Consider the following 22,783-nt stretch of genomic DNA (forward strand, 5'->3'; position numbering starts at 1 on the left):
TTTCATTCCAAAAGGTTTTTCTTGTTGGTAGCTGGCTTCCTGTTGTGTTTGTTCATGGGGTTTAGGGAACCAGACTTCATATTTGCAGGATATTTTGAAGAGATATCTGAGACTGATGGCAAAGGTGGACCCTGAATGTAAACTTGCGCTGTGAGTTTGTCCAGAGTCTCACGTGAACCGGTGATTATGGACCTGGAGAGCTGTCTGACACAGCGTGGGTCCAGGGCAATTCTTGCTTTCAGTGTATCTTTTTAACACCCACAATAAAGGAAACCATAGAGCATTAAACATGTCTAACCACAGGTCATTCGAGACTGTCCCGAACATTTAGACAAAACAAATCTAAAGTTAAAGTGTAAAAAAGCTTGCAGGCTAAATTTGGCTCTTTCGTGTTTAGCGGACATTTACTCAGAAACGCAACATGAACACTGTGACTGAACGTCTGTTTTCGCAGTTCTGCAGGATGCTGTAAAATTACAAGTGATTTAAACCTTTTTCACAAAGAAAAGTCATGATTGAGCACATCTTTAAAGGAGCTATTAGCCCTGCATTTAAATGAAATGAGCTGTTAAATCCCCTCCTTTTTTTTAGCAGGTAGCTCCAGTGTTGTAATCCTCTATAGCTTTTAACATGCACTTGTAAGGCCGAGGCGTCTAATGAACTGAATCCTGGCTAGGTTTTGTTTAATGATGTATGCCACTCAGCTGCATTTCGAAGATGAAAGCTATGGAAATGTAATTTTATAAATGAAAAGCAGAGTAGCTTCTTAGGGGTTCTCGATGAATTATTTTTTTTCAAATGACTTCAAAAATGTTTTATTTACCGGCGTGGCCTGTTTCTTCCTGTGTGTAAAATCCAGGGTTCACTTTCTACTTAGAGTTGATCAACATTTAATGACAAAAATAATAAATGCTTCCAGGTGGTCTGCAGGGCCAATGCCGCCAAGCAGAACAAAGAGTTTGTTATTTCAATGAGGCAACAGTTTCTCTGTGGAGAGCCTGTTTTACTGTCCCGTCCCGTCCTGAGCGGAGCCAAGTGGTCATAAACACAGAAAGAGTGTGAGTCATTGTGCTCTGTAATTTCGGCACGCTGCAGCTGTCTTAAGTGACCACGGCTGTAGACCTGTTAACCAGACTGATCCACATGTAAAACTTTCCCTTCCTCTTGACATAATAATTATAATGTCACTTCCCAGAGCTCTCTCCCTCAATTGCAGCATGTATAGGTTTAAATGCAATGACAGCTTGCTGCTGGAAGATCTTTCTAGGACAGGCCTGATGACTATTTTGGGTCTCTGACCTTCTTTCCCGACAAAGAGCTTCTGTTAATCTCTTCTATAATTCCTGTACCAAATATCCCTTTTTTAGAGATAATACAGTTACTGTAAACACCATTTTTCCAAGGGTATGGGCTTTGCTGTTGGGGCACATCTTAAACCTGTAAGTATATGTCTCTCTCCGGTGACAGAGTTGGAGGTGGACAGTCGAGTCTGGATGGCACAAGGTGAACTGCTAGTTCTGCTGAATGGTGCATATGAGACTTTGAAGAGTTTCCAATTTGTATTCTCAGCTATTTGCAGTTCTGTATTTCAAACAAAATCTCCAAATGTGGAAGTCTGAGGTCCTGTGGTAAAACAAGAGAGCTGTACAGTCCGAATACTGGTGCACTTTTTCTGCTGCTCTGTTTACATTGGTCTAGTCCCACTCTGGTCAGATCGCAACAGTTTGTGGTTGAATAAAACTTTGGTTGTAGCCGCTGCTTGGTCCCCATCCTATGCCAGACAGACAGGTGGACTCAGACTGTGTCTGGAAACTCCTGCAGTGGCATTTAAATGACAGCAGCTTTTCTCAAGTGGTTGTCTACTGAGGGGACAGAACATTTGATCAAACATGTTTTCTTAGATGGAAACAGGCCTCACTCACAGACTGTGTGCATCTCATTTGGGGAGCCGAGCCAGACATTTCCAGGAGGCTGTAACCTCTTTGGTTGCCAGAATGAATTAAAATTTATATTTTTATTCAAAGCCATCTGTTTGCATTTCCACTAATGATTAGTTTTACAATACAGAGATGGACCCATTCCTTTATTTCTTCAAGCCTATATGTGGAGTTTTTTCTTATATGAACATTTTTACAGACCATTATGAGCATTTTTCAAATAAATTGATAGCATACATGTTTCCTTTTAATATAATGTAGATTTTCATCTAGTTATTGTCTGTTAAGTTAATATCTATCAAAGAGTGAGTTCAAACAATGGTGATTGATCATATGACCCACTAATGAAAGCACTTGTACTTGCCTCTTTGTGCAACCGGATTGAGCTGTATGTTGCCAGTAGTGACAAGGACACAAGCAGAACACAAAACTAGAGACGTATCAGTTAGGAAGGATGAGGAGAGAGCAACTATCCGGGGCCACCACATGCAAAACCATTCCCTTTTTGGGGGTTGTTTTGCTTTTGCATTTCCATTGCACCTGTTGTTACTTTCATTTGCATCAAAGCAGGTGAGACTGACAATCACTTGTGCTTCCTAAATGGACACACCGATACCCCTTAAGTTTAACTGACTTGGTGTTACACTGTGACAAAGCGTTCCCACTCTAAGCAGTATATTGAGTATAGCAGCTCACTTTATTCGTAACAAACATCAGAAACAACAAATGTAATTCAGATTTCAATTCAATTCAATTCAAAAAACTTTATTTGTCCCCGGGGGGCAATTCAGGGCACACGGAGCAGCAAATAACTGCAGTGCAACTATACAAAAACATTTTAATCTAACAACAAGAATAAAGTGTAAAAGAAGAATAAGTGTCAGGATGTTAGTGTGTTAGTACAGGTTAGAATCCAGTCACAAAGTTAGATACGGAGAACATTGTCGGCGTGAGATGTAGAAAGACATGCGTGTATCAGATGTAAGCAGACATGTGAATGGGTGTATATGATGTAAACATGCAGTAGACTGTTGAAACAGGTATAAACAGAACTGTAGTGCAGAAAAGATATAAGTGGACAGTGATCGGATTCAGATGTGGTCAGACATGATACATATATGTAATGAGCAGACGATTGTGAGTCCCAGTGGATATCACAAATTTTAATTTTCTCTATTCTGTTACAACGATCTTCTTGAAAATATACACCCCCGAGGGGATTTCTTCAAAACTGATGCTGATTTATTTTGATCAAAAGCTGAACACGTTTTTTTTTGTTGACCCAAACTTAAGGTCACGGTTAATGAGGGATTTCACACAGATGCTAAACGTTTGTAATCAGGTATTGCGTTGCATTTCTAATAACAGAGTTCTTTGCTCTCCTGTTGCTCTGTTGTTAAATCCCTGTTAATTGCATACATTTACTTAGAGATGCAAAATAAGAGATTTAAAACCTAAATGAGATTAGTTTCATGTTTGTACTCTTATTTCAAAGCACTTCACTTTCACTTTATACACAGTGTGAAGCCCCTCTGTTGATTGCACAGTTTGATCCCATCTATACCCCACAGACAAGCGGTTTGCTTCATTGAAATTAAGCTAATTATATTCCACGCCTGTACACATGCAGCTACTATAAGCTATACTTTCACCCCCTATTATCTCTCTAAGGTTTCGTGACTGTGAAACACCCTCTCCAAATTAAAGGTCGGAAATGTGCCAAAACCTGACATTATAAGTTGGGGAGCTGTTTTGGGAGCAGAAGGCTGCCCAGTCTCTCCAGTCTGTCAGTCTGTCCCAGTTTGACATCAACTGAGAGCTTAGCATATAAGCTTCAGTTTGTGGAAATCAGCCTCCTTCCCTGGGTCTGTACAGAAAGCAGGAGAGTTGAGTTGAGCTCCTCCAGACATTTAAGCTTTTTTCTCCTCTGTGGTGAAATGCAGCAATAAACTGTAAATGTCAGCAATCACCTCGGGATAAGAGAAAAAAAACACGGGTGTGTGCAGTCACAGAGGTGCACAGATGCACACTTTGTCAAACACGTTTTCATTACAGTCAGCTGGAAGGTATTTTTCAGCATTTTCAAACCAGTGCCACAACACGTATTCAAGCTTTTATTTTTATTTACAATTTGAATGTGAAAAAAGTGATTCATTTCTTTCTTTTTATAAACAACTCTATCTTAATGCAACATCTACCTTCCTGCACCTCTAAAGCCAACTAAATAAATACAAACATATTTTGAAAAAGGGAAACACAAGGTTCAGCCCCCTTCCCAACTTGCTAATTTTCATACAGTCCCTTATTCCAACAGCTTCCATTTCGCAACAAATAAAATTAAAAACACAGCTTCAGATGTAAGGAAACACTTCTTTTTCCAAGTCAACCATAAATAGATATGTCTCTAAACAACTTTAGTGGCATTAGCGTAATGGTCTGTACTGCGTACGTCTAATGACTTCATTTTGGATGAAGAATGAGAGTTCATTTTTGGAAAGTTTAGGACTTTTTGGCAGCCGTGTGTGTTTACGCAGCTCTTTTCTAATGAGTGAATTTCAGGCAGAGAGTTAAGTGCTCGGCCCAAGGGGTCTAGTTGTGGCTGTCCACCTGCATTTTTGGAATCTGGAAGCTTGTGTCTCATTTCCAGATCTGGCACCTTTCATCTCTGGACCATTTGGATTTCTGGGAACAGAAACAAACAGACCTGCTGAGTAATCTAAAAGTTGGGGCGGAAACTGCAATCTGGCAGCCCGATCGCTTCGTTGTTCCACACCCATTCATACGAATAAACGTCCTTATCCATATGGTGAACAATTTGTTAGTACTACAACATGCCAGAAAACAAATAAGATTGTATCATCTTTCATTAAGAATGAATTCATACCACTCAGTGAAAGAACATAAATCAATTAATCTTACTTACAAGCGGTCCTAAATTCGGAGCATGCTGTTGCTGACATTCACAGAGGGCTATTTAGCAAGCTGCAGGTGATGAATATAGCACCACAAAAAATGGCTTCATGGTCTATCCTGTGTGAAAGAAACATAATTAAAGCTCTGACAACACAGGGGGACATGTGTTCTGCACCGCAGGGTCCCCAATCACTTCATCCGCGAGACTCTGCCTCTTGCAATGTTTGACATCACTGATTACAGAGCATGTGCCACATTAAGTTACTGTTACTGTACCCTGGGAAAGTTGAGAACGTGGGATCACGCATAATTAGACATTTAGCGCCAATCCTCTCCACAGATGAACACACCCTTCACCACAACAGATAGGCCAGGGAGTTAAAAATGTCCCAGCGCCCCCTGATATCAACCACAGGAGTCAAAAACGCCCTTTCTCTGCTATCTAGGACTGAACTTACTGTAACCTACGCAATAAAGAAAGGGAATCCAAAACTAACCCCGAAAGGCCTCATTCAATCTTTGAATTGAAGCAATCTCAAGTAATCTGTATTTTAGAGGAAAAAAAAAACCCCATGAGCTATCATAAACTTATATATAGCAATCAAAGCTCCAATCAGGGCTCTGACAAATTAGAGGTATAATGTGTTTTAGTATAGAATTACAATTCTATTTTTCGACAGATCGAATATCTCTGGAAGCATCGAACGAAAGATATTTCAAGGCTTTCATTAAGTCTTTCATGAACCCTAACTACCACGGAGCGCAGAAGAATGGAGTGATTCTCAGCTGACGTGAAGCTGCACGACATCTCTACACTTTGTGGTTTCATGCACCAACACATACCCATACTTGAGGGTATTTCAGGAGTGCCCCGAGCATCACTTTGCATCTAAAAAGAAAAACGCAGGGAACAATTCCAAAAGAGTACAAGACGTTCTCTGACCAAAAAGTACACAAGACAAGCAAATATTTGTTTGTAAATTAAATTAATGTGTCATAATTTCCTTCACTGCTACTCCTTTTAGCTGTTTGGTCCCAGTGGTGGGTGTAGAGTACTACTGCATATCTTAAAACCACTGTATAAATCATCTTGTGGCTGTGCAGGGAGCTGGGCAAAGTTTTTGATAAATCGCCTCAAGTAATGTGACTGAAGACTACAAGTTAAAAAATTAATGATTTGGGAGTGTGAAGTTAGAAAGCAGTGAGTTCACCAGATGTCTGTAGCCTGCTCCTCATCTCTACTTGAGGCTAGCGACTTGAAGCTATCAGCATAACACACCTGAATCTCTGTATTCAGGTGTTTGATGCCAACTGTCTATGCTGTCAGAAGCAAAGACTGTATAAAAATGGATCTAGCATTTCCGTCAAGGTCCGTTCTCTCAACTTGACCATCTGGCTGACGTATACTGAATTAGCCAAATTAGCAACCTGCACAGGAGCTAGGCTAACAGAACATGTTACTATTTAAACGGGAGTGGGAGTCATTTTTAAAAATTTGGTAAAGGGAATGGGACTTTTTAGAGGGTAGAGACTGACACGGGAGGTCAGTCTCTAGCAAGGTTAAGTGTAGGCACTCCTGTGTCTCTAGCAGAGATTACACCAGCTCTCAATAAAGTAGAAAACTAGCCTGGTACAAAACACTCGGTGTTGTCATGGAGATATGACCTAAACATACAGAAAATGTTCTTTGCACAAGGCCTTAAATAGGTTTAATTATGCTGTGAAAACGGCCTGTTAAACATGGGGTTCAATGAGAAATTCCTCTTTTATGAAACCTGCCCCTAGTGGACACTTGACAAACTGCAATTTTTGTCACTTCCTTATTGGAACAACCAGGAAGTCCCTGTGGTGGAGGCTTGGGCAGAAGTGACATAGGAATGTGTGTGTGTATGGATTTAAGAGGGTAACATATAAGGGACGGACTGGAAGTAGAGAAGTGAATGTTTCAATAAAGTTTACAAAACAGCAAAAAACAAAACAAAAAAACACACACATCGTAACCATGAACGTGACAAGATGGATGGCTCTGAAAGAACAGGCTCTCCTGCAGTTACAGCTTACTGACAAAGAGGCCGCTAGAAACAACATATCACAATTCTTATGGAGTACAACTTGTAAGTACATTATGCAGATGATGCAGGTTAAGTACGTTAGGTAAACGTTTCAACATTAACTTGGTTTCACAAAGGATACTAACAGCAGTCTCCTGGCTGAATGTCCTGTGACATTTGAACTCACAAGTACTCCCCGCCTGTCAGTGCTCCTTCCGAGCGTTAGCATGTGTCAGATTTACCGTCTCTCTCGCTCCCACTGCCTTCTCTATATAAATCCACGGCCTTTTCCCTGTCCTGTGCAAGGACACGGCTGTTGCGGTTTGGCTGGAATAGCACTGTGTGGCTCGGTCCGAGCTCCTTTGGTTGTTTTCCCATTTTCAGATCAAGCACTGTGTATGAACACCAGATTTCTTTTTCAGCACACACAAAAAACAAACAGCTAGCAGACCGTAAAGAGATATTTGCTGAATTTGACATAAGTGTGTTGGATTAGAATAGCTGACTGCGCCTTTAATTAAAAGATCCGAATACTTCTTTCTGCCGTTTGGTCCTGCATGCCACAGAGACACCAGCTCTATCTATGATGGATAATTTGCTGAATTGTGTTTAGTCAGCTCTCAGCATATGTTCAAACCCTGTGGGTCCAAAGATACAGCAGTGAATCAAAGAGCAGTCATCATTGTGGTGACGGCACACTAAATCACAGCGTCCTAAATAAAGCTCTCTAGCCTTCCATTGTCTAAACACCAAAACCAACTCCAAGCTATAACATAACACTGTGTATGCTCAACATGTTGCTTAATGAAGCAACAAAACCATGGCAACAGCCACTATTATATGTGTGAGTAAACCAGAGTAAGCGTTCTTTAAACCCATAAAAACCGGGGGAAGTACATCTGCATGCTGTGCTTCAAAAAGTGATTTAAAAACTTTTAAAATCTTTCTCTTTGTGCAAAGTGAAACATCAATGAATCTCATAGTACCAAACACATTCTTGAACTAGTATAAGTATTTTTAATGTCTGTATTATGTTGACTGAAATTCTCTGTTATAGCATTTTGTTGTTCATCCTTGCATAGTGCATAAGACAATATACATGCACACAGATGCCTTCACTTTTTTTTTCACATTTTGTTATGTTGCTGTCTTATGCTTCAGTGGTTGAAATCAGTTCCCCCTCTCATCTCACTCAATACCTCATAATGACAAGACAATATTTTTACAAATGTATGAAAAAGAAAACTGTAAATATGAAATCAAAGTATTCAAACCCTTTCCATTTAAATGATTTGTGCAACTACCCGGTACATAACCCCCATTCACAAAAGCTGTGCCATTTACAGTTAATTCAGGAAGTATGATGATGTGATGTGACACTTGAGATAATCTTTTTGCAAACTCTAAACTGTCTTTCAGAGAAAACTTTCTCCCTGTTCTGCAGGTAGTTTCCTCTACCACGTTTAACCAGCTGTGGGACCTAATATAGAGAGGTGTGTGCCTTTCCAAATCATGTTAAATCCATTTAAATTGACCGCAGGTGGACTCCTAACAAGGTGCACTCAGAACATCTACGAGATGATCAAGAGAAACAAGAGGCACCTGAGCTGAATTTCAAGTGATCCGGCCTGTGTGCTTTCCAGCTGACAGCGCTCTTCAGACGTGAGTGGTATCGAATTTCTCATCTAACTCAAGGCAAGAGAGCTAATCAGGCTGTGTTCCCGCATAATTTACTTCCCAAAAATATTCAGAATCTCTAAGAAAAGGAAGGACACCTGTAGCATACTGCAAACTCCAGTTCACTGAAAGAAAGAAAAGAAATTGCACACATGTAAACACAGCTTTATGTCTCGCCAATGTCTTGGTCTCAGTTTGGTTAACTGTGGAAAAAACAAACTATGTTACACATTCCACTGTGTGAAAACTGATTTTTCTCACCAATCTTCCTATTGTTCCACAATCTCCCTCCTTCAACCATTATCTGTAACCTAAACCTAGACCCAAGACTAGACCTAGACTCTGTTATCTGTCTATCCCCACATCATAGGAATGGACTGAATTTGTATATAGTCTTGTGTTGTTTCCTTAAACCTTCAGAACATTGTTAAACGGACACTCGCTATAGGATCAAGCCAGTAGAACGATTGGATTCAAACCGCTGTAGAATGATATCTTACAAAATGGCGAAAGAAAGTCAACTGCGAGGAGGCGATGGACTGGAAGTCAACCGTGATGGTTGCTTTTGTTGTCGGTTAGGTTTAGATACCAAAACTACTGGTTAGGATTAGAAAAAAGGTCATGTCTGGAGGTAAGTACATCCGGGACATTAACAACAACACCAATGTGAAACAAACCCAAGTCACCTGGGTGGAAGTCCTATGTTTTGGGACCCATCCACCACCCCAACCTATAAGACCTTATACTACATCCCCTGCTTTTAATACACAAGTTAATAAATGGAAAATGTACTAATTACTGCGAATTACTTAAAAATGCATGAGAACAGCCTGCCTTTGGTGGCATGCAAGAAAAATGTTTTTTCAAGAATTCAAGGCAACACTCGGTAAATGCTCATTTTGAAGGTAAAGTATTCCTGCTTTTCTGACCCTAAAGTCCCCCTATTAATTTCCGCACAGTCCCTTAACGCTTTACTCATATTTGTAATAATAGAATTTAACTCTTAGGAAAACAAATTATCTGGAAATTATATTTTTGCAGGTAGGATAATTATACTTAAAGTGGCAGTTGTGTACAAAACCAATCATATCTTGCTCAAAATGCCTAGTCAGGAAAACCGTTTTGAGCACTGAAAGACACAGTGAACAATATTAGCCCTGTAGACATGGTGACACAACTCTCTATAGCATACAGTATGATGTATATAACTCTTGCCTCCCTTCAACAGGGCAGGGTGGGTGTCTGTGGTCACCGTCACTGCCCTCTGTGTCTCCAGTGGGCCTTACACATTTCCCCAAGTGGCGCTCTTCCAAACCCCAAGGTAGCAAGCCATGAAAATGAGAGCGTTTCCCTTTGGAATTAAAAATAGAGATGTTTTGATCATCCTCTTCAGCTATTTATTCCCATACTTGTTCTGCTATATCTATAGAATTAGTTTTGCTGGGGAAAGTGGAAATTAAAGTTCAATCGTTTAGGTTTTCTGCTACCTTACCATTATTGCTACCAAAAGGGCTGCAAATTAAGATTCTCTTGTCTCCCTCTGCAACCACTAAGAGACAGAAAAATGCGTCATAAGGGACATGATACAGTAATTTGTGGCCTCGACTATAAATATGATGCATGATACACAGAGAAGCATTGTGTATTCATTTTCCCAATAGGCTTTATTTAGTGAGGTACCTGATGAATTTTTTATTATCCTGAGGCAGCATCTGCTTTAGACTTGGTGTGGAATAAACTGTATATCTTTATGTATTAAACAGACAGTTGACTTTAAGGTATTACATTTTTAAACAGCATATTTGAACCCAGTTTCACATTGGCTTTACTATATAATTACGATCAGATGTTTTTTTCTTTAAACATTCTTTTTTTCTTCTGATCTTATTAAAGAAGTATTGACACTTTCTACACAAACTGAGCATGCATATTAGATGAAGGTGGCAAAATACAGAATTTAAATAATTAATTTTTTATGTGGGATGATGTACAAATGTATTTTTTTTAAGTTTTTGCACAGTATGTCATTCTTCACAGTGACGTTATTTAAGGTCAATTAGAGAGGAGGTCTATTTCCCCTTTAGACCTCTTATAAACAAACTATTATGAAACTCCAATAACAGGAAGCTCAAATAGACTAATTTTGGTATTTATAACTTGTGAAGTCCTGCGCATCTCATAACTACTTTCCTCCCCGTTCATATAAAACAAAACTATGTTAACATGTAAACAATTACATCCTACAGTCCAGACATTTTGTCTTAAATTTAGAAAAGCACAAGAAGAAAATGTTCTTGTTTTCCCTCTGTGGCGGCATGGATATTTATAATAGGAGACCAATGTCTGGATACCCCACCATACTTTGTTTTATAACTGTTCATTTTTGCATCCAGTCCCCCTCATGTGTAAAATGTCCATCTGGCCGGCGCCCCAGAGCACCCTGCAGTGACCCGGAGCCCCCACTTTCTCATGCGCTGAATGCCAGACTGCACGAGCATTACATTCACATCAATGTGAGCTACTGATTGCCACTTATATACAATGAGAGGGGCATCTAAGTGCATCAGGTAAGAAAAATTTAAAAAGTTATGTAAATGCATAAAATAGGTCTTTTGTTAGTCTTTATTAGAAGAAGGTGTACTTGTACTTCTGTATATTTTTACCTTTTTGGTAGCTTATGGCTGTAAGTCTACATCAAAGATGAAAAAAACGTTTTGTGTTTTTTTTTCGAGGCATGACAGCAAGTGTTCAAAACAACATTAATGCTCCCTAAGGATGTCCGTGAGAGGGAATGAGAGGACATAATCCCAGCCTAGGGTCCACCCAGTGGTCGCTGGTCATCAGGCACGGCCCAAAGATCAGCCAGTCACAGAGCAGCAGCCCTCAGTCAGAAAAAAGTGGATGCTTTGTGTTCTTTTTTTTTTGTTCCACACTGATATATTTCAGCTGTTTATCCAGGAGTGCTTACAATGACTGAACAGCAGATTACAAGTAAATGCCTAGATTATCAAAATTACAAGGAAGCGATATGGAGGAGTGGACGTGGCAATTTTTCCTGCAACCACATCACAGAGAAAAACTCTGGAATGTGGTTTTGTTGGGTTTTCTGGGATATGAGTAAGTTTATTTATGAATCAGAGGTTAAATTTAAACACTTCAAGTGAGAAATTTCAAGTCAAAGCTCAAATCAAGTCTATTCTTAAACAAACATCTTTGTTTTCTGCATAACACCCACACTTTGAAATATTAAACTCTCAGACCCCCGGTGAGAACAATGAAAAAGTCCCACAAAAACCTCATTAAGAGAGAAAAACGCAAGAAATCTTGGCAAGAGCATCACAGAGACATAATCCCTTCCAACATGCTCATAATTTACTATTTATCTACACTACAATTCACTCACCCTAGGCCAAAAACAAACACCAAAAGCTTACAAGCAGTCCAGCCAAATGCACAGACACTGTTCTAGCTCCTTTAGGCATCTCCCAAAATGCATCAGGATAAAGACACACAGTTATGGTTAGCCTTAATGACTAAAATTCAACACAAATAGACAAAAACATCTTAAATGTTATCTAACTTAATGATATGTGTTTAAGTTATATACAAGATTCCCATACCCTACGTTTGGACAGTCTGGAGTTTCATTATTTGGAGCGCACCCTAATAATATAGGGAGGATGCTGGTAAAAATTGATTCTGATTTCATGTTCCATACGCAGCACAGACATGTCATTTGGTCGCTGGCAAAATGAGCAGAAATGACCCCAAACATGTTTGCTTTTCATTTTTAAACCTGTAATTGGGATTACATTTTTGGTTATAAATGTATATTAATGCATGAGCGGAATAAAAAAAAGTCTCACGTGCAGCCTTTCAGTTGTTGACTTTCTATTTTCAGCTGTATGCAGACAAATATACACAGTCAGTGGAAACCATGATGGCGGGGATGCATATATACAGCCATGGATGATGGTCAAATTCCCTATGGTCAACAGGTTGACCACTGGTGGTTTCCATGTTAAACACCAGTGTCTGATCAGTGAATATATGCCCCTGAGTGTCCTCCACTTCATAACTATTGCTGTCTACAGTGTCTCGAGGAAATGGCTCAGACGTGCCGCCCTAAAAAAGTGCACCGCTTGCTCTTTTGCATTCTGAAACCAGTTATTTACACAATATATTTTCTTTTTTTCTAATTAGGGAAAGTGTCTGGTCTAAGGTCCATGAATTGACTCCTTGTAGAGAGTTTGTCTAGATGACACAGTGTAATCAGTCAAAATGATCAGGTAGGAAACGACTTATCCCACTAGAAAATGAATGTGATTCTCAAGAGTGCAGAGGTGCACATATTCACATAAATGGTCAATAGATTGCTTTTTCACTGTCTTTACAATGAGGGAAAGCCTGTGCAGCTCGTGTGCATCAGGTCACCTTGGAGGTTACATGCAAACTGCGGCTCTGCGATGTCTCTCTGACAAACTCTACACTTCTGCTCCTTGTCCAGTCTGACCTTTGTCTTTGAGGCCTGCATCTGCAGAGTAGGCAGAGAAAGGGCAACAGGGTTAAGAACAACTGGAAACATGAATACAAAACAATGTTCATGGAGCAAAAACAATGTGCAATATGTCATTAAACTCACCCAAATGACCTTGTGCCGCATGAGCTCTGCCTGGCCCAGAGCCTTTTGCAGCCTTGCCATCCGCCTCTGGTGGAATGTCTCTCTGAGGGATCCAACTAAGAACTGGGAGACCAGCTCAACAGACCAAGAATCAGGAAGGAGCTGGATGATCCTCTCTGCTGCAAAGACCCGAGGGTTGTTGTTGAGCAGATCCACGGCAGCATTGGTGAGATCCTCTGAGCTCAGGTAGATTTGGAGCAGGGTGAGCAGCAGGGTCTGCCTGAACTGCGGGTCCCGGCCCTGGGAGGCCCTGCAGCAGTAGGCCTCTGCAGCCTGGAGGTCACCCTCCTGGTGAACGAGCACCTGCAGCGCCTGAGAGTGTTCACCGGTCCTGCCGAGGAGAATAGCTCTCTCTGCGTGCAGGGTTGCTGACTTGACTCTCTCTGGGATAAGAGTGATGCAATATTATTTAATGTCTATTTAGGAATGAATCAGTTTCTCATAAGGCATCTACACACCATATACAGTAGAGACGTCATAGAATGTGGATTCCCATAGCAGCTGCTGCAACTTCCCTCTGGTTTTCCTCAAATCTGCTTCCTCTTTCTCTTGCAGCGACTGAGTAACATATGCCAAGGCCAGACGGTTGTGATGTTTCTCCTCCTGGGGGCAGATTACACCAATCATGTCTCAGTGCATTTAATAAAGGAGTCAGGGATATTAGATTAGGTAGCTGCTGCTGCACCCACCTCACTGTTCAAATCATGGATTAAGAACTCAAGATACAAAAGCAACGCCAGTGGGTACTTCTCCAACAGAGAGAGGACGTCTTGTGTCTCAAATCGATGATCTGGTGGACGCTTGTTGAAAATCTGCACACCTATCTTTTTCAAATAAAGACAAACTGTTATTGGAGATTTCATTGCCAGTAATCGTCTAAAAGGCAAAGCAATTTAGTTAATGGGTGGCATTTTGCTGTGCGTTTATAGCTGCACATAGTTGTATTGTGCAACTCTGCCCTCTGCAGTTAGGTTAGGGGCATGAAAAAGGGAAAAAAGGCACCTCTTGGTTTCTTTGAAGAGTCCAGTCTGCAAATTTCCAAACAGCATCTCTGTCTTGCAGTCGAGTGAGGGTCCACACTATGTGTCCATAAACATCTGAGCAAGAGGGGTCATTGTGAAAGCCATCTGCAACTTTCACCCAAGTCTGGAAGAATATAAAAGGCTAAAACATAGTACATTCATACATCAAGTTTCTATATCAAATGTGAGGTCTTTTTTGGAAAATGGTACCTCAATTGCACCAATGTGATTTCCATGGCTTTGATAGAGGAACCCTAACGCAAAAAATCTGTTAATACAAAGAGATCAAACAGCAAATAGTCGATCAGAAATTCATCAAATTAAAAAAAATGTCTCTAATAATTAATTAGTGTTTTTTTTTTCAAGAATATCCGTCAATCAACAAAAGGTCCACCCCATATTTGTGATTACAAGACACCTATTCAACAAATGATCCTTTATCTTCACCTGTTGTGTTGCTCCAAAACAGGAACACAGTCGTCCAGCCTGCACTCATTTGGAGATGCTACAAACTGCTGCAGATTTTCAGTTTCTCCCAGTTCTACGTACAGCCTCAGGAGGGCGCAGTCCAACTCCTGAATACACTTGAGGCCTTGCTCCGTCCCCCTGATTGTTCTGAGAAAATCTCCCAGGAAGGCCAAGTAATGATGAAATCTGTTCCTGTCCTCTTGGCAGAGCACCTGGAGATCCCTGCCCTTGCCCACTTGATCAAGCTGGGATTGAAAGTCCACTGCGAGACACGACCGCATGTCAGGGTAGAGGCGGATGATTTCTCTGGGGTCCAGCTCTCCTGTACTGTTCAAGTGGGTAATGAGTATTGATTTGTGTTAGACTTAAGGTAGAATTCAGCAGGATGGGCTCACTATCGCACAAAATTCACATTTAACTGCACAGTGTGCTGGGAATTATACGGTGTGCTTTGAATTTGGAGTGTCGTGAAAGGGGTTTTTACTCTTACATGAATAGATCTTTGGCCTCAGAAAAATCCTCCTGGTAAAAATGAACAAGTCCAGCCAGGCAAGTGATGGCCTTCTGAAGCTCCTGCCAGATAAAAAAAACCTCAAACAATTAAAACCAGGCCCACCATGCACGGACATATTTAAAGGACCATAATGTAAGTCGGAATCATTAAGGCAGATGACTGTGACTATGCTTAATCTTGAGGGCAATATGTTACACTATAATATAAAAACCAGCCAAACTATAAAGGACTGATTCATCTGTGCGTAAGTTCTGACACCCTCACCTCTAACCTGCAACCTGGGATATGACACAGATTACACTAAATCTCAGGCACCATCTGCTGTCCTCAGTTCATCCAACTGGAATACACCTACAATAGCAGCTTACAACGACGTAGTCAGCGTCTACATCCTGGTTCAATCTGTTCTACAGTGATGGAATGTGAAAGTCAAACCCTATGATGCAATGTCAGTTTGGGTTGTAATGTATGCATATTATCTACACAATATGGTGTGAATTAGTTTATAAAATGGTGAAATTATAGCAGCACTGAATGTTGCCTTAATACAGAAAAAAGGAAATTAAAGGGAAAAAAGGTTTGATGTTTTAAATACATTAATTTATTTGACCTTTATTTAACTAGGAAGTCACATTGAGATTAAACAAATCTCTATTACAATTGAGCTCTAGCCAAGAAAGGATCTTGTAGCAGCATCAACACACAAACAGGACAATAACAACAACAACAACAACAACAACAACAACAGATCATGACGACCAAGGCCCTGTTTTCACGTAGAAGGTTATTTTTATAAATAGAGACATTTCCGTGCGTTCGTGCCCTTCGTTTACACACAAACGGAGAATTCGCCTCTGAAAACGAATCTTTCCTAAAACTCCGGCCCAAGTGGAGATTCTGAAAAACTCCGGTTTCACATTTGTTTGTAAACAGAGAAGCCGACGTCGCAGTATGCGCCAGAACTTGCACCTGTGTCATAGGCATGACGTGTGTTTAGATTTTCATTTGGCTGTGGTGATCATGGATCATTGGCTAACCAGGGCTTGAGCTTCTCTATACACTGCCACCCACAGGTTTGGCATGCTCTCGACATCATATATACACGGGTTAGTGTAAACAAAAACATTTCTGAAAATGGACAGATGTGCACAATGTTATTTTTGAAAACGGAGATGGCAAAGTGTCCATTTATGAAGATAGCCGGCCACGTGTAAACGTAGCCTTAAATGGATACAAAATACATTACCTAAAACGGTGCATTGACAGGACTACAAGTCAAAGTAAGAAGTTTTGTTTTGTGAGGTTTGCAGCTGTAGCTTGTAGTGACCACTTCCTTTATTCTGAGTTTAAAATACAACTCTTGAGTCTGAGCTTAGCCTGCAGATCATTCCAAGTTTGTTTCCCCCGCCCTACTAAAATGCATCTGTAGCATTTAGTTGTCCTCAGAAATTCTGCTTTAAGAAGAACAAATTTGTTAGAAACCTTCAAAGCAGGGATTTGTTTGTATCTATAAATTAAATCTCACCTTGTATGAGTCAAGTGGACAACGGCTCTGAACTCCATCGAGCAGCAATAAGGCCTCCTCGACTCTCTCATGCCTTACAAGAGCCTTGATCTGCTCCTCGAGTGGCACCAGACGCAGGCTGAAAATGTCTCTCTCTGTGAACACTAACACGCCATCTGAGGGGAGATTTGTTTTCGTCTTTTTTGGAAACACTCAGTAGAGTAGGAACAGTAGCAGGGAGGATGATTGACTGAATCAGTGCAGACTGAGACAGACACAGTGACATCTTTAGAAAAATAAAGCCACCGTTTGACAGCCTGTCGGTCTGCAATCTGCCAGGATTACAGTAGGTGATGAATTGATGTTGCCTGATTTACCTGATGTGGAAAGCAGACCTTTCGCTCCGCTGAGACTCACAGTCTGTTTGCGCTGCTGATCTACCACGCTGTAGACAGACAGCACTTGGGGCTGCAGGGTTAGGATGTAAGGGAAACAAACTCCGGCTGCCAGCACCTCCTGAGGCCACTGCAGGGGAGGGCGCTGGCATATCCCTGTCTTCATCACAAACATGCCTGAGGGATGAGGATGGAGTAATGATATCTTGGGCAAAACAAATATCCCCTGGCTATATGGATGTATGTGAGTAATAGGAGATGATTAACTGTATAGCTGCTTTGGAACAGAAGCATATAATGCACAAGATCTGCGTCTGTGCTCCACAGCCTGGAGAAACAACATGTACAATAAACATTTTGGCAGCTCTTACCCAAAGATCCAGGCCCATTCAGGAGGAATTCCCCTCGTCCCACTGAGGTAACGATGACACTCTGCCTGCTGTGATTGTGGGGGAAAAGCTCCTCGGTGCTCCCAGTCCCAGTATCACAGAGGAGATACCTGTCACTGGTCGCAACACACACACTGGCGCCATGTACTGCCAAGGCCACAGGGTCCTGGGGCAGAGGGACTTCTTTTACGACGTCCCACCTGTCTACTCCCACCACGTGGATCCGAATCACCTTCCTGCGGCTGGAGGAAGTCACCATTTCCACACATGCTACCTGGGCTGCGAGCAATGAGCCGCTTACCTCAAACAAAGACACGTGTTGGATCTTCTTCAAGGTGGGAATGGGCTCTAAGGAGAACATGTTGAGGGCAATAACGCTCCGGTCCCACAGGACCAGCAGATGGTTGAAAAGTGGTACTACCCTCAGTTGGGTTACTTGGTTGCTTGAGCCTAGTTTTCTCACCCTACCCTCTCGGATTTTAATCTGGCCAGGACTCAGCTCCCCTATTGTGCCACTGGGAAGGATGAGATGCTGAACTGTTGCATCTTTGGTCCCTATATACACATTCCGGTCATAGCACGCGAGGCACTGGTTGCTGGATTTGTCCTTTTCTTTTGGGGCCGATTGCTTTTCATAGACATGTGTTTGTGTAAATGCTCTAAAAGCCATTGCAGATATTTTAAGGCAGTTTGATTGTCGTACGGTTAAAATACAAAATGTATTAGTCTAAATTAAAGCTACAGGTCTTTTCTGTGAAATATGTCAAATAAGACGTCCCTACCTCTGCTGCTCTGCCTTCCTCTCTCATTGCTCCACAAGTTTATGAAGTGTAAAGTAGTTTCACCTCACCCCGTGACTGTATCCTGACAGGAAATCTTTGTCAGCATTTTTTTTTCACCGCTCATCCTGCCATGTGAGGACACTTGCACAACTCATCCAGTGGCCTCACCATGAAAACCAACTTTTACAACTGTCAAAAACAATAGGTATGGTGAGGAACACAGATATTTTGAGGTGCCCACAGTGACGGTTGATTTTATTCTTGGCTCCAGCATGGACCAAAGTGGCAGCTTTGGTTAGTGGATAATAGACAAGTAGAAGAGCAAGTGATCTGATGATGAAGCCATATATGGTCGCTCTAAGTTTGTTTACAACTTGAAAGTGCTGGGTGTGATGAGGTCAAGAGGCAACCGAAGCGTGTTTTACTGCAATGATTGTCTAAATGGCGATGGTCGTAAAACGATGTGGATTTCCAACCTACCATCACAGCTATATTTGTTACGCTGAACTAAAGTTTCTGTCCTAAAGTGACATGTGCAGACTTCTCCTGTGGATGGCATCGTAGGAGTGAAATAAGACGTATTAGGATGAGCAAGGTCTTTATTGGAACAGCCAGCACATGAGACAAGCATGACTCATGCATCATTTTTTTTCCCGCAGTGTGAACACATTTATCCAGGCAGTCAAAATCCTGTTTACTAGGCATACAGCAGAATTATATGTGTATTGATTTTATCATAAATTCATCAATTATAATTACTTTCTTGATGAATCATTTCGTCCAAAGTGACGTCTTCAAAATGTTAACAGTATAACATCCAAATATATTCAGTTTTAAAGAGAAAGATCATCGATTCATTGACCAGACATCTCTAATATAATAATATAATTTTATCCTTGGCCAGAATGAAAGCTTGTGAGGGAAAAAAAAACATGAATTATTCATTTCAGCAAACAAATAAAACATTCAACAATGGAACAAAGGTGGCCTAACTTTAAAGATAAATGTTTATTTTTATGGGAAACATCACAGTTTTTGTGTGTGTGGGGGTGAAGTTAGAGAACTAATGGTCATTTACAAACACGCCAAAATTAGCATTTGACATTCAGACTTTGTTTATGTACCATGCAATGGAGAAATATTAAATGATGCACAATCTGTTTTTGGGATAAGCTGTGACTCCTTCATTGGAAAGGTCACTTCTCCCTGCCGCAGTCGGTGCACAAGATGTTGTCGCGCTGGGTGAGGAAGCCACGTCCCACCAGTGACACGGAGCACTGAGTGCAGGTGAAACACTCGCTGTGCCACTGGCGCTCCTCAAAAGAGATGTACTTGGCTCCTGCCAGACCTGCACACATCAAACAAAGATCCATGTATTTGTATGTGTATATGCAGGTTAATGCAAGATCTTCACCTTGTTAATCTGACAGGTCCTACACAAATGCAATTAAAGGCCTTAAAAATGAGCGGGAGAATTGCATGTCAGAGTGAATGAAGACAGTGACTCACTGGTGATGGGCTTGGTGCAGCCCACGCACTTCTTTGCATACAGGTTGCTGAAGCATTCGAGGCAGTAGGGGTAGTTTTCCCTGGAGGTGAAGCGCTGACCCGACAGCTGTTTTCTGCAGCTGATGCATAGGAAACACTCACGGTGCCATGGCTTGTCTTGATAGGTCACTCCACCTGTCGTGATGGCCTAGAAGTAACACAAATCCATGGAAGGCATGAATAAAAGAGACACACAGTGACATTTCTTTTACTATGCATCCTTTTTATTCTGCAGCCACCGTGTGAGTGATACTAAAACAACAGAGTCAGGGGGATTTACCGCAGCAGTCAATAAACACTCAGCTGTAACCTTACCTTCTTACAAGCGCAGCACTGGTACGCAAACTGCTTCTCGAAGCAGGGCACACAGAAGTAGCCGGTGTCTTTTGGGATGAAGGACTTGGTTCCTATTGGCTGCTGGCAGCGGTTGCACAGGAAGCAGGTCTCATGCCAGCTGTTCCCCTTGTATTCCATTTTACGGGATCCTGGCACAGGGGAAGAGAGCAGCTAAGTCAGCATATGGTACCTCTATGACAGGAACACAACGCGGCCCAAAATAGTCCTGCTTTATTTGTAGGGAGAAGGCGAAGTGCGATCTTAATAATCTTAAAGAATTTCGGAAAAGAACGAAATCACATCTAGTGTTTTTAAATGTTTGTTATATTAGTTTTATGTGTCTTTTGTGCTCAATAGATACACAATAACTGTCATGCCTTTTTTATGCAGCCTTTTTTAGCAGATGGAGTTGCTTTGTTATGGAATAATAGAATTCAAGTACACATTTACTTTAAGAACTTCTCGTTGGGAGTCGCCTGTTTCATAAAACAACCTAACCACAAGGTCCATTTAGTAGCTGTTCTGGAGCTTTCTGTCACAAGATCTTCCTCAGAAAGTGGAGTTTGTGCATTTGTCATGGACTAAAGCTTATTTCAATCTCAACCTTTAAGCCAATGTGGACGAGTAGAAACATGAACTGTAACTGTGCAAACTCCCTGGGCTGAGGAAGATCCTTTGATATGATTGAAAGCTCCAAAAGAGCAACTGTAAATGGACCATGTTGTGAGGGTGTGTGGTGGTCAAAAAACTCATTACTGTTATCACCATCACATTTAGGGATGGACAACAAAACTAAATATGGATCTCTTAATAAACCTCACAGTACATCACACATCTGAATGAATAGTCCAAATGTCATATACACAAACTGAGAATAGCAACAATAACTAAGGACGTCTGACCAGAAATTAAACCAACCAAACAGCTCACACTCTAGTCCAGAAAATCCTGCATCATTATCAGGTCATCCTGTAATTAAAGCAATACATTTCTGGAATAGTTTTCTGCACTTTGTATAGATTAAGCAAACAAGAAATAACATGTTAATAAGGGAGCTTTAGAGGTCCTGGTGGATGTTGTTACCTTTCCACAGAGCCAAGCCAGCTGTTTCCTCCGGTTTCCAGTATTTTTGCTAAGCTAAGCTAACGGCTGCTGGCCGTAACTTCATATTTATTATAAAATTACATAAATATAAGAGTTGTATTGATCTTCTTCGTATTTAACTTTTGGCAAGAAAGCAAATAATCATATTTTTCCAAAATGCCAAACTATTTCTTGAATTAGGACAAAAATAAGAAAATTACATTTAGGGACGTCTGGTCAACGAAAGGTTCAGAGCAGCTATGTTATGAACCTTGTGGTTATTGGTTTTTTTCTTTTGTAAAGGTTATAAATATAGGTTTTTATCTGTTATAGTCTAGCCCCATTTATCGCCATCCCCCTCATCATCCTAACATACCATACCTGGCATGACAGTTTTCTTGCAGGTGTTGCACTTGGAGGAATAATCGTTGGCGTAGCATTCAGTGCAGAGCAACAAGTTGTCCTTTGCGGCAAAGGCCTTTTCCACCAGAGAGCGGCTGCATTTTTCACACTTGAAACACTCCTCGTGCCAGTGGCGATCCTTGTAGGACATATCCTGTTGATATTTAACCTTTTTTAAAATTTAGAATAACTCTTTATCTTTATATGCATAACATAAATTAACATAACATAACACACATTCTTATTTTTTCTAATTATTCTTCTTACATTGTTGACATCAAAATCCATTACTCACAGGGTATCACTAGTGCTCTCTTACCTTGCAGTTGCAGCCAATTGCTAAAGAGCAGCCCTCACAGCAGTTTGCGAACAGGTTCTCATAGCACTTAGTGCAGTACTGCGTGTCCTCTTTCATTATGTACTTCTTCCCCAGCAGGGAGTCTTTGCAGTAATGGCAGTCGAAACGCTCCATGGTGGACATTGTTGTTTGGTTTTCTTAGCTGCAGGTCAAAGAGAGCAGGAAGGGGAAAATTGGATAATAAAGAAGGATAAGAAAGATGGAAAATGTCCCGCAATAGTCCAAGCAATCTCTTCCCCCTCTCATCAAGCAAGTAAAGAGGCCAAGAGATGTTCCCCCCCCCCTATTTCAAAGGAGTCTGAAAAAAGCAGTGTTGCATTAAAGAAGTCTCTACCTCAGTTAAAATGGGGCGAGGGTGAGGCTGGAGCTGGGGGGCTGCAGAGAGCGAGCGGTCCAGACAGAGGGATGGGGCAGGGATGAAAAGGGGTAAGGCAGGATTAGGGGTATCCACTGGGGGGGAATCGTCTATAAATACTGGCCCTCTTATTAGCGGTAATCTCTGTGGAGAATGGACGTGCTCCGCTGCACTATTCTGCACCTTTTAAGGGAGCTGATGGTGCACGGATCGCTTTGAACTGAGTCACTCATTGTTGCTTTATTCCAGGTATGTGTAAAAGCAGTTTTATGACAAGAAGATGACAACCTTCAATGAAAACAAATTACAGTGCCCAAATGTTTGATTCATTTCACATAAATACACAAAATATTTGTCTTTTTTTCACA

At 41.1% G+C, this 22,783-nt stretch overlaps 2 protein-coding genes across 3 annotated transcripts; both read right to left on the reverse strand.

Annotated features, from left to right (window-relative positions):
• Nucleotides 1–12,322: 12,322 nt before the first annotated feature.
• Nucleotides 12,323–18,348, reverse strand: LOC310954993 (transforming growth factor-beta receptor-associated protein 1). The gene is made up of 11 exons (XM_083924707.1): nucleotides 17,534–18,348; nucleotides 17,145–17,339; nucleotides 16,789–16,943; nucleotides 15,240–15,322; nucleotides 14,729–15,076; nucleotides 14,492–14,549; nucleotides 14,262–14,405; nucleotides 13,949–14,083; nucleotides 13,718–13,862; nucleotides 13,221–13,642; nucleotides 12,323–13,112 (listed from the first exon to the last, which is right to left on the reverse strand). Exons 1-11 carry the CDS (start codon nucleotides 18,219–18,221, stop codon nucleotides 12,969–12,971), a joined length of 2,517 nt encoding a protein of 838 aa, XP_083780833.1. The 5' UTR covers nucleotides 18,222–18,348; the 3' UTR covers nucleotides 12,323–12,968.
• Nucleotides 18,349–18,966: 618 nt separating this feature from the next.
• fhl5 (four and a half LIM domains 5) lies at nucleotides 18,967–22,487 on the reverse strand. Of its 2 annotated transcripts, XM_083923678.1 has the most exons (6): nucleotides 22,395–22,487; nucleotides 22,022–22,202; nucleotides 21,682–21,856; nucleotides 20,197–20,366; nucleotides 19,843–20,029; nucleotides 18,968–19,681 (listed from the first exon to the last, which is right to left on the reverse strand). In XM_083923678.1, the coding sequence occupies exons 2-6, from the start codon at nucleotides 22,181–22,183 to the stop codon at nucleotides 19,530–19,532; spliced, it is 846 nt and encodes a 281-aa protein (XP_083779804.1). In that variant the 5' UTR covers nucleotides 22,184–22,202; nucleotides 22,395–22,487; the 3' UTR covers nucleotides 18,968–19,529. The 2 variants fall into 2 exon arrangements, with proteins under 2 accessions (XP_083779805.1, XP_083779804.1); XM_083923679.1 differs by lacking the exon at nucleotides 22,395–22,487 and having other exon boundaries at nucleotides 18,967–19,681; nucleotides 22,022–22,376.
• Nucleotides 22,488–22,783: the final 296 nt, after the last annotated feature.

The sequence above is a fragment of the Echiichthys vipera genome, assembly GCF_963691815.1.
Source record: "Echiichthys vipera genome assembly, chromosome: 12".
In the NCBI taxonomy this organism is placed as follows: domain Eukaryota; kingdom Metazoa; phylum Chordata; class Actinopteri; order Perciformes; family Trachinidae; genus Echiichthys; species Echiichthys vipera.